Source organism: Myotis daubentonii, chromosome 1 (assembly GCF_963259705.1).
Source record: "Myotis daubentonii chromosome 1, mMyoDau2.1, whole genome shotgun sequence".
Taxonomy (NCBI): Eukaryota; Metazoa; Chordata; class Mammalia; order Chiroptera; family Vespertilionidae; genus Myotis; species Myotis daubentonii.
In genome coordinates this window covers 34,812,213-34,824,773 of record NC_081840.1, presented here as the reverse complement: position 1 = coordinate 34,824,773, position 12,561 = coordinate 34,812,213, and the positions used below count along the sequence as shown (strand labels likewise).

The following is a 12,561-nucleotide window of genomic DNA, read 5'->3' as shown; positions in this document are numbered from 1 at the left end:
ATTGCCAGGGTTCTTGTCCCAGCATCAAGAAGGGTTCAGGAATCTGGAGAAGGGGCTGTGTGTAGATGACATAGGAATCCGGGGACTAATAAAGAGTCCGGAGATGAGATATAATTTTGAAAGGCATCGGGGGTCAGAGGAGCTTCAGCTAAAGGAACTGAAGACTCCCTCCTTGTCTGGGACCCTTGCTTTTATTAACACAATTTGTCCTAAGGCAAGGTGGAGATAATACACTTCAAAGGGTCAGGTTTCAAAGGGTACAGAAGCATTGTCAGTTTCGGGGAATTAGCCTATGGCTGTTCAGGTGTTTGGCCAGTAGGAGGCAATAACATGTAGATTAAGATGCCCTTTAACTGTCTGGCAGCCACAATCAGTTTCCTGTTCAGGTTTGGGGAAATGCCTTTAGCCATTCCCAACAGGTGACTACATGTGTGACTCAACACTGTTGAGTCCCCAAGTTTCATCAACCTTTTGATGAAACTCTTGAAATTATGACATGCTGGAATTGGTCTACAGCACTTAATCTTAAGTTTTGCCAGTCTTATGAACAGTGACATTTGGCATATTTTCATATGTCTACAAAACTATTAAGTATTTGTTTTGTTTGTAATAATGATATATTTATGTGTTAAAATATTGCTTTGTTAAGAAAATAGTGGCTTTTCTTTGTGCTTATAACTACTTGCCCAAAGGGAGCTTCAGGTCAACAAGAGCAGGCTCATGGCAAAACAGCCATTTGTACATTTATGTAGTTGGGCTAGGTACATTAATTACTGTAGATTACAGACAATGTAACTTAGAATTACATGAGTCTAAGCTTTGAGTATAATACAAAAATCATACTTACGCTGCAAGAGCATTTTGTGAATAGGCAAACTAAATCTTCAGTAGGGTCATAAAGTACTAAGGTGTCAGCAATTACAAGTACCCTAGAAAAATTGATTCAAATAGAAAAGATAGTGTATTTGGCACAAAATTTTATATGGTAGTGGCAGAGTAATATAGGCACTGTGAAACATTCCTAATTAATTTCTAGAGAAAATGTATCTGCCATCATTCTAAACGTAAGAGTCTTCAAGGATTTCATATTAATTGCAGAACAATCCTTTTCTATTTAATGGATGTGAGGCAATTGGTGTTCCTAAAGAAAAGTCAGATTAGGGAGTAAGGGGAGATAGACATGCATAGAGAAGAATGAGGGCAAGTTGTAGAAAATCTTGAATGCTGAGCTAAGAAGTTAGGTTTTGTTTGTAGTCAAGAGAGTCATCAAAGATGTTTCAGTAGTGATTTCTTCATATATTCTAGTAAAAAAAACCCACTTGGTTAAAATTAATCTCCTTTTAAATGAGAAACTGGAGAGCTTTTTAGATATTGGAATTTTTATTCAGCTCTTGAGTAATAAACTTAATAATTAGAATATCTCCAAGTCACAAAATGTGATAATGATTAGATATCTAATTTTTATTACAGGAAGAAAATAGAAGTCTTAGTTTTTTATGTTTTTTATTTATTTCATATATTTGACAAAGAAACATATTTTTACTTTTTTAACTTTTATACTTTCCCAGGGAAATAACTTTATTAAATATGGTAGTCTTTTTTAATTGGAATACTTATAAAAATGCAATTGTTTACATATGAGGGTAATCTTTATATCATTTAAGGTATATTCTCATCAGCTCTTTAATTATAAAGTTTATACTAACAATTTTAAGCAATTTTTATTAATGAAGAATGAGAGATAAATTTTTTATTCTAATTTTAACTTTTGTGAACAGTATATATGTTTCAGTATTTAGCGTTTTAAATAATAACAATTCTCAGTGTTTTATTGATATCTAATTTGAAGGTTGGAAAAGTAGATAATGGTTATTTAACTTCATAAAAAAAAGATTAAAATGAAAGCCTATGGCTAGATGCCTCATTAAACTAACTTTTTAAACTTGTCTTTCATGTAGGGTGTATGTGGCGTAATAAGCACTTTCTAAAATACCTTTAAGTAGTCAAGTGGTATGGATCACACATGGTGTCTGACAAATATTTCCTGTTTTGACTTGATTTTAATATAATGGTTTTAACCATTGTTTCTACCTTTTACAGGACTTGGAAAGCAGTCTGGGTGAAAGACAAAGGCCCGGGCTGACAGCAGCAGCAGAGAACTTACTGGGACATCCTGTCTACAAGCAACAGCCTGTCGCTAATGCAGAGTCTTGGCATCAAAAAAGTACTCTTAAGCCTTTATCTCAGCAGTTTGACACAGTTACAGGTATACACCGAAATATTGCTGCTTGATGTATCTTCTGTTAGAATATTCCCTTTGGATCCCATCGTACTTTTTCTGTACTATTTCTGTGCCGAATACTGTGGTCCATTTGTATTATAATCCATGGTAGTGTTCCTAATATGAGCTGAGAGAAGCATAACTATTTTCAGGTGGGGGCTTGCAAGATTCCTTTACTAAAAAGGGTCTTCATAATTGAAAAGTTTGGTAACAACTTTTTCTATTTATATAGCAGTGTTTCTCAAAAAGTCATCCATTTATCAGTTGGTACATGAACCATTGGACAGGTGGTACATGAGATAATTTTGGTAATATGTATATGTACACTTAAAAATTTTTTAATAGTCATATTTATTTTAATATATACTGGAAGAGTATAACTAGCACATCAAAGCTGTGATCTAACAGATTTTATTCAGGACAGGTTAAACTAGATAATGCCGTAGAAATTCACTGTTTTTGCTGTATGAATTTCTGGCTCAGTGCTAAGTGTGCTCAGGACTATTTTAGAACTTCATTAATGAAACTCTCTGTTGTAGCACTTTGGTATAAGAATAGAACAGAGAACACCAATCACTACCATAGTTGATTCTCGTTATCTGCAGGACTTACATTCTATAGAGTCACCAGGAACACTGAATTAGCAACTACGGAACTGTTGCTCTTAGGGAAAACACAGATTTAGCTTCCTATTAACCTCTGATCATAACATTTTTGTCAGTTAACCAATACAGCACCTTGTTTTATATTGTTTTTTTATTTAAAAACATTTATTTAATATATATTGTTGGTTTGTTAACATTGAACTCAGAGCCAACAGCACTATAACACATGTGAACGAAACTTATTTTATATATATTTTTTTCTGTAAGGCCCATCACAGCCTTCTTGCACTCAGCCTGTGTCATTAACTAAGTGCTAGAGAGCGCTTTAGCACTCTGCTTGGGGGCCATTTTAAACAGCAGAATCAGCCAACAAAATGTACATAAGTGTGAAAAACATGTCACTAAATAGACAGTAAAAAGGGCACTTGTTTATAGTAGAAGAGTTGAGATAAGAAAGTGGAGCGAACGTCTTTCGCTGTGTTCAGCCTCAGCTGGTAAAGGGTAGGTAGGGTGGTTCAGGTTTTTCGCTTCTCTGTAGATGTCCACACATGACTGTGAAAATGCTGCAAGTATTGATTTTGGTTGACAACTGAATTTCATCAAGTAGGCAAATTTGCAAACATGGAGTCTTCCCATCAATGAGAATCAGCTGTTTCTCATTTAACTGATTTTTCCATTCCCATTCATGCATTCTCTTAAGTGAAGAAACTTCTAGAGGTATGCATATTTTCTAGAAATCTGAAAGGGAAAGTCCGGGAGTTAGAAAAACACTGGAGTAGAGTATTTGAAGTTTCTGTTTTATATTGAGTGAACACATTCTATTTGAAGAAATTCAAGACAGTTTTCCTTGGAATTATCATTTTGTGCACATAGTGAGCATTAAATGTTTTATGTTCTTTTAAAATTGGATTCAAAATTAGTACGATAAAAAAACATAGATGGTGACATTTTTATCCTACCTATGTGGATTGCAATTAAGCAGAATTGACACTAGATGGCTCTCGCAGATCACTTGAGAGATGATAGGTATTTGAGAGCGACAAGGTGCTTGTTCAATTGTTCTAGAATAAAATCTGCGAGAGCATCTTCCATTCAGACCCTCCTTGTACCTGTGGTATCATCTAGCAGATTATCTACAGTACAGTATACCTACAGGTACACTATTAAACTATTTGTTTAAATTAATTGGAAAAAATAATAAGTAATGTAGCATAACATAGGATTGAGCATATAGATGAGGCATTATAGCAGAATGACTAAGAAATGGAGCTTTTGGCGTTCAGATATCAGTTTGGATTCTAGCTCTGTGTATTGCATGGCAAATAACTTAATATCACTGAGCCCAGGTTTCTTCATCTATCAGATTGGGGGTAATTTAGTGTATTAGTTATCTATTGCTATGTAATGTATTACCTCAAAGTTTAGCAGCTGAAGAGCAAACAGATACAGTATTACCTTACACAGTTCTGAAAGCATGAACTTGGGAGGGGCGTGGGTGGTTCTCAGGATCGCTCATGAGGTTGCAGTCAAGCTGTTGGCTGGCGCTGAGGTCATCCGAAGGCTGCAGTTGGGGTGGAGGATCCGTTTCCCAAGCTCACTCACTTGGCTGCTGCAAGAGACCTCAGTTCCTCACTACAGGAACCTTTCTGTAGAGCTGCTCATGACACAGAAGCCGGCTTCCCCCAGACTGGATGATCTGAGAGAAAGTGAGCAAACAAGATGGAAACTACAATGTCTCTTAGAGTCTCAGAAGTGACATGCCATTGCTTATGGCACATTCTAGCAATAACACAGACCAATCCTAGAATAACACAGAAGGGGGCGACATAAATGCGCAAATACCAGCAGCACGGACCAGGGGGCATCTTGGATGGTGGTTACTGTAAATAGTATCCACAGAGTAAATTTATTAGGGGTAGTAAGTGACAATGCATATGAAGCCATTAGCACAGTGCTTGGCACATGATCAGTGTGACTCGTTAATAATACCTGGAGTATGTAAAAATACCTTCTCATATGTATTTAATAGAACCAGAAACTATCCACAGTTGCCTATAAGGAATGTGCCTATAGAGTTCATTTGTTTTGAGTATTTTGTTACATAATGGTCACTGTAGAAGAATGAATCCTGAGAATCATCATTTCTGCTGGTGGCAAATCTCATGCCTTTTATATCAATTTTTAATAACTTTGCTTATAGCATCTCATGTGTTTTTACTTTGCTTCTTCCCATCTCTGCTCATTTTCATAAAGTGTCCTATTTGCAGTCCGTAGTCCACTACCACTATTTCTAATTATGAGGCTTTTGGGTTGAGAAACAAAAAGATGCAAAATAAACTTTGAAGAGTTATCTTGGGAATCCTAAAATGTAAACTGTATTTTGAACAAGTTGTGAAGACTCTTGGATTTTACTACCAATTATAGTTCTTTATTTACTCAGAAAACTTATATTGAATACGTGCTGTATACCTGGTACTATATTAGTACTGTATTTGGCACTTGAAGTACAGAGATGGTAGACATGTGCTCTCAAGGAAGTTTACAAATTAGTAGAGGAGAAATACAAGAAAGACGGCACTTATAATATTGTGTGATTGGTATGATAACACGGACTGCTGTGAGCACAGAGGAGGAACTCAGCCACACATGGTAGCTCAGAGGTTTCCACACGAGCCAGTGTGAAATTGAATCTTAGAGAAATAGCCAGATGGGGAAGTATGATGAGCATGTTCCAATTTGTTCATTTACTTATTCATTCAGAAAATATCCTTTGAGTGCTTGCTATCCTCTAAGCACATTCTAGGTGCTAGGAATACAAAGCCTGGTAAGGCTCTGCCCATAATGAGTTTTTTCTCTAGTAGAGGTAGTAGATGAGAAGGCAAGAACATGCCATACTTGATTGTATTATTGTAAAGAAATCCATCTGGGATGGGGGTACAGGTCCGTTGTACCTGTGGAAGACCTCATACAGGAGGGAGGCTTACCTGAAATGAGCTCTCTAAGATGAGTGATGTTTGCCATGTAGTAACTGAGAAGCAACCTTTCAGGCAGAATATGCAATGAGACAAGGGAATAAAGTCGAAAAATAGGAAGACTTAGGGAAATATGTCTTTATTAATTAATTTAAGTTTAGGATTCAATGAGATTGGAGCAGTGAACGGAAACCGGGTCCTAAAAACCCCGAGTGACATATCAGGTAGTTTCTGGATTTACGCTAAGATGGTAGGGATCCATTTGTGTGCAAAATGGAAAATAATGCCCCTCTTACTCTATTCCCGTGGAAAATTCAGTCTTGAATTTCTACCAATTCCTAATGTTTTATAATCCATGAAGGATTATAAGTAAATGAGTGATTTAATCATATTCTCCTTTTATTTAGCAAGATCATCTGAGGTGCCATGTGATGGATAGATTGGAGAGGATTAAGACTGGAGGCAAGAAGCCTGATTAGACAGCTATTAAAGGAAACCTGGTGAGACTATTCAGCAGCAGGGGTGTATATGAAAAGGGAGATTTGAGTGACAATTGAGGAGGAAAATGGACAATTCTAAGAAATCTGAGTTTCTGGCTAGAATGATTGGATAGATGGTATTTTCATTCACAGAGAGAAAGGAAATATGGAGGAAGGACAGGTTTAGGAAGAAATAGGATGAGTGGGGTTTTAGGATGAGTGGAATTTGAGGTGCCTTAGGGTTTGGAATAGTCTACTAGACACGCCAGACCCAAAGCTGCTGCTGGCACTGCCAGTTTCAAGTGGACTTAGTCTTCTCTGAAAGTCTACCCTGTTGCTTTGTCATAACAGTGAGATTCTAGAAAAGTAAGAATAGGGATTGCAAGTTATGATGAACTTAATAAATTTGGTTTGAGTGAAATAATACTTGAGGCATATCTCTTACAAAGTTTAATGTGTAAAACTTTTATTATACCAACAGGACACCCACACTCAATGAGCATACTTTTTATTTTATATTTTGCATTTTAAAATGCTGTAGTAAAGTGTATATTTTATTTTTCTCATCACCATTTATGCCCTCTTTCACCTCAACACCCCCCCCCCCCATATTTTTTAGAAATGACACTGTAAATTCAGCATTTTTGTTATTCCTGTCATGAAACTCTTTCCTGACCCCTTATCTCTGGGTTGGAGACCCAGCATGTGTTCTCTGTATAGTCTTCTAATGTCCCGGGCCTAATGTTACTCTTATCACACTGATTTGTAATCTCACTTGAGGGTAAAGACTTTATCTTGCTCACTGTCATATCCCTGTCACTAGCAGAGTATGTAGCGCCTATTGCATAGTCAATAAACGTATGCTAAATGAGAGGGTGTTGTATAAGCTGAAAGCTATTATGTACTTTTAATGTGTTAGGGGAAATGTTTGATTATATTACTTTCTGGGTTTCTACATTTAGTTTTTTTCTTTTATCAGCATGTAGTACGTTGTGTCCTTTTAATTGATTTTTTTATACCCATATATTATCCACATAAAATTTTACATAAAAACAAAATGTGATTATATCACGTTACTTTAAATTGCAGACTTTTTTTAATGCCCTCCATCCACTCTCCTCACATTTTTTCCTGTCACAGTTTAGGTAACTCATGTTAAGATTCCGATATGTAAACTTATCTTTTTCCTAACACACATATATATAATTATACACATACACACAAGTATGACATATATGATAGCTACGTAAGATATGTGTGTGTGTGTGTTTATCTTACAAGTTGAGGTCATATCCTGCTCCCTTGCCTGTATTTTGTTTTTACTCAGTAAACTCTATGGAAATTACTTCAGGTCAACTGATATTGCTTAAGTTCAGTCTTTTAAATAATTGCAAAAGGCATGTTAATGTGATTTTCAGTAATTTATTCAGTCATTGCTCTGTTGATGGATATGTATTTTATTAGCATTTCTCCCCACTATGAATAATGTTAGAGTACATATCCATAGACATGTATCCTAACATATTGTTGCATTTTATGTTTATGGAATAGTTTCCCAGGAATAGTTACTGGGTCCAAGGGAAAATATATTTTTAATTTTAAAATAGATATGCCAAGTTGCTGTCTTAAAATCAAACAAATTTATTTTTATCTGTAATTTATTAGAAACTTTTTCCTTAATCTCTTCCAGAAATTGTGTTTTTTACTCTTTTTATTTGTGTTACTTGAGATATAAATATATGTTTCTGACTGCTGGTGAGTTTATATGTCTTTTCATGTTTGCTAGCCATGTGGATTTGCTCTTCTATGAATTACTTACTTAAGATCTTTCCCCATATGTTAGATTCTAAAATTTTTTGTAACTTTTCTATAGTTTACATGTTTTCTTTCATCTCTATTACAAATTCCTTTTTCCAAATTTATACTTTGTTGGCATTATTTGTGATCTTTCTTTGCCATATAATTTATAATTTTTTTGTATAGTTATTTGTTTTTTATATTTTTTTGTGTGTTTCCATGGCTCGGTTAGGTTTCCCCTAACACAAGCTTATGCCTATAGTCTCCTAGATTTTTTTAAAAAGATTTCCATTATTTAGTATATATGTTTAAGTCTATCTGGAATTTATTTTTGCAAATGATGTAAGGTAGAAGTTCAATGTGATTTTCCTCCAGATAAATAGCCAGTCGTGTCAGCATCAATTATTATGTAAGCTATATTTTTCCTCCTGAATGAAAATATTAACCAGTTTTTATATTAAATGCCCATAGATGTAGGAATTTTTTTCTGGATTCTTTTTTCTAGATCTAAAACATCTTTATGATCTAAAATATATTCCACTATTGTGTTTTTATGACACATTTTGATTATCTGATATGGCAAGTTTCCCTTTTTAACATAATTTTTTACACTTTTCTTGACAATTCTCAGGCATTTATTCTTCCATATAAACTCTACAGTTTTTAAAATAAAAAGTCAACCTAATTGGAATTGTACTAATTTACATATTAATATTGGGAAAATTGACATTTTTATGGTATATTTGTTCAGATGTTATTTTGTGTTCTTCCATAAAATTTCATAATTGTCTTCATATGGGTTCTATGCCTTTTAAATAATTTTATTCTTAACTAGAGGCCCAGTGCACGAAATTTGTGCACTGGCCGGCGGGGGCGGGGGGGTCCCTCAGGGGATGTCCTACTGATGGTTCGGGAGGCAACGCCACCCCCATCACCCTGCTACTGCTGCCACTGCCGGCCGCTGCAGCCACCAAGGTGTTTTCATCAACACGGACTCTAGTCCCTTCACCATGAAAAAATGACAACTTTCTTTAGGCATTTTCAAGATGTCTCTTTCATAGGATATGACACTTCCTTTTTTTTTTTTATCCTCACCTGCGAATATTTTTCCATTGATTTTTAGAGAGTGTGGAAGAGAGAGGGAAAGACAGAGAGAAACATCAATGTGAGAGGGACACTTCGATTGGTTGCCTCCTGCATGAGCCCTGACCTGGCCAGGGAGGAGCCTGCAACCTAGGTACATGCTCTTGATCAGAATCGAACCCGGGCCCTGTGGTCCACAGGCCAAAGCTCTATCCACTGAGTCAAACCGGGTAGGGCAGGATATGACAGTTATTAGCCCCTCCAGCAGCGGACCTTCATTTTTTCCTCCAGGAGTGTGGTGGAAAAACCCTAGATCACCTTCTTGGATTCTTATTACCCAGGTTACCAAGAACACTGCGAGGGGCATCCAGGGAGCTTAGCCAATGAGTGGTAAGAAAAGGTGTTTCCTCTGCAGCTCACGTGCAGAGTCTGGACTGCTGGCGCACTGTCTCCCAGCGGGGGTGGGCCCCCCTGTGTGTTGTGGCTGGGGCTGGGGGAGGCTCGCAGTCCCCTCCCGCCCATCTGCGTGCGCAGCCTCCTCCTGAGCTGGTTGTGACTGTTATGGCGTCCCAGCTAATTTGCATATCACCTCTTTACATATATAGATTATTTTATAGTTCTGGTCACAATAGTAAAGAATTATTTTTCCATTTTTATGTTTGTATTGTTATAATATAGAGAAAAACCAATGATTTTTACATATTTATCTACTATCCAGTCACATTATCAAATTCTCTTATTAATTCTAATAGTTTTTCCCCCCTCACTAGAGTTTCTTAGTATATAACCATATGATCAGCACATAGTTTTTAATCTCTTTTCTTTTAACATTATATATGCTAATTATTTTATCTTAAGTTATTTGCTAGTCTTAAGTGTTGGAAAAATGACATAAGAATAGAAAAAAGCATGACGGGTAAAAGGGGCCCATATAAGGCTAGAAACAATAATTACTCTAAATAATGGATATTATTACCATTATTTAAGTTAATCTTATGTTATTCTAGATAATTAAATAAAAATAAAACAGGTAATAATGTTGAGAAATTGTTTTTTACAGATTAACTATCAGAAAGATAAGACTCGTATGTATTTTGCTTTATGCAAAATCCACCTAAGAATATTAACATAAAGTATCAGAGGGTGATTGTTTGTTAAACCTAAGAAATTGTGAACAGACTACCTTTAAATGGAAAATATCTATGGGGTCTTTAAAATATTATTTCATTTAAAACGGTTTACTGTATATAATGCTTCATGTCTACAGGTTGGGACAAAAGTAGGTTTACAGTTGTTCATATGGAAAATAATACAATAACTAATAAATAACACAAGAATAAATTCTGTTTCACGTATTCACAATTATAAACCTACTAGGGGGCCCAGTGCAGGAATTCGTGCACCTTGAAAGGAACTGTGGGCCACGAGGCTGCGGTGGGCACAGGAGAGGGTCTTGTACCATCCTCCGTGCCCCTGCCTGGCCCTTCCAACTGTGGACCCCAGTCCTCTCTCTGCTGGCAGCCCTGCTCCCGCTGCCACTGCTCCCATGTGCTGACGGCACTGGCCCCGCTCACAGGTGCAAGCAGCAGCTGCTGTCCCGATTACCCCTCAGGAGCAGGGGGAGGTGGAAAAGTTCTCAGGGGCAATAGGGGCCAGCAGCTGCCACTCACACCCGCTGATGGCGCCGAGTGATCAGGCCTGGTGCAGTGATCAGGCTGGCAGCGGGTGCAAGAGGTGGCTGCCAGCCCCAGTTGCCCCTCAGGAGCAGGGGGAGGTGGAGAAGCCCTGAGGGGCGATTGGGACTGGCACTGGACGCCGGCAGCCGGTGCAAGCAGGGTGGGCGCCAGCAGCAGATATGAGCGCCGGTGGAACCATGGCATGTGGAAGCAAAGAATTTTTAATAACCACCAGAGGCTTGCCCTCATGACAGTGACTGGCGCCCAGCCTTGGTCTGGCGCCTCCATTCACCTGCTCCATCATCCCACCGCGGCCGACGCCCATGTTCCATGCACGCTCCCTGGTGGTCAGCACATGTCATAGCGACTGGTTGTTCGGTTGATCCATTGTTCGGTCTATTTGCATATTAGGGTTTTATATATATAGATTTTTGCCTCACCCCATATTTCAATTAATTAAAATGAAATAGATTATACTGTGCTGTATTTAAAAGATGGCCATTATTAAGGAAAAGCCAGATTTTTCTTAGAAATATTTTAGCAAAAATGTGAAATAAAGAATAGTGACTAGGAGTTGGAAGATGGGGATTTTTTTAAAAAAAATATATTTCTTTATTGATTTCAGAGAGGAAGGGATAAGGAGAGAGATAGAAACATCAATGATGAGAGAGTATCATTGGTTGCCTCCTGCACGCCCCCCACTGGGGATCGAGTCCACAACCCAGGCATGTGCCCTTGGCTGATGCTCTATCCACTGAGCCAAGCTGGCTAGGGCAAGGAAGATGGGGATTTTAATTTCTTTGTGCCTTTTACTAGCTCTCTGAGTTTTGGACAGTTAACTTTCCTGAGCCTTCGCTTTCTCAGTGAAAGACAGTTATAATATTATCTGACCTGCCTACCTGACTTAATGATTTCTAGATTCAGGTTAAATGAGATAGTATATATGAAAGTGCTTAGAGTATCCTGTATAATAAAAGGCTAATATGGAAATTGACCAAATGGCAGAACAACCAGTTGCTATGACTTGCATTGACCTCCAGGGGGCAGACACTCAACGCAGGAGCTACCCCCTGGTGGTCAGTGCGCTCCCACAGGGGCGCGCTGCTCAGCCAGAAGTCGGGCTCATGGCTGGCAAGCTCAGCAGCGGTGGTGGGAGCCTCTCCCACCACCACAGCAGTGCTAAGGATGTCCAATTTATGGCTTAGGCCCACTCTCCCGAGTGCATGAATTTTGTACACTGGGCCTCTAGTTAAGTGTAATATAAATGTACAGTGATATTAGATAAATAATATCTTTTATTGCTCTTATTGTCTTCTGTGTTTTGTTTTGTTAATCCTCACCTGAGGATATTTTTCCATTGATTTTTTTAGAGAGAGTGGAAGAGAGAGGGAAAGACAGAGAGAAACATCGATGTGAGAGAAACACATCGATTGGTTTCCTCCTGCACAAGTCCCAAGCAGGGCCCAGGCCAGGGAGGAGCATACAACCAAGGTACATGCCTTTGACTGGAATTGAACCTGGGACCCTTTAGTCTGCAGGCCAACACTATCCACTGAGCAAAACTGGCTAGAGCTCTTATTGTCTTCTTTTTATTGATTTGGTTGAGATGCCATTTGGATAAGGAAAAGAGGAACTCAATCATTTGAAGAAAAATATTTACAGAACAGA

The 12,561-nt window shown here is 37.8% G+C and overlaps 1 protein-coding gene across 18 annotated transcripts in view; it reads left to right on the top strand.

The window, feature by feature from the left end:
- Positions 1 to 12,561, top strand: part of KIAA0586 (KIAA0586 ortholog) — a 104,636-nt gene that overhangs the window by 58,803 nt on the left and 33,272 nt on the right. For all 18 annotated transcript variants that reach the window (XM_059694611.1, XM_059694605.1, XM_059694663.1 and 15 more), the window contains one exon: positions 2,101 to 2,266. In XM_059694611.1, coding sequence (XP_059550594.1) covers positions 2,101 to 2,266 — 166 coding nt within the window. The remainder of the gene's footprint in view (positions 1 to 2,100; positions 2,267 to 12,561) is intronic.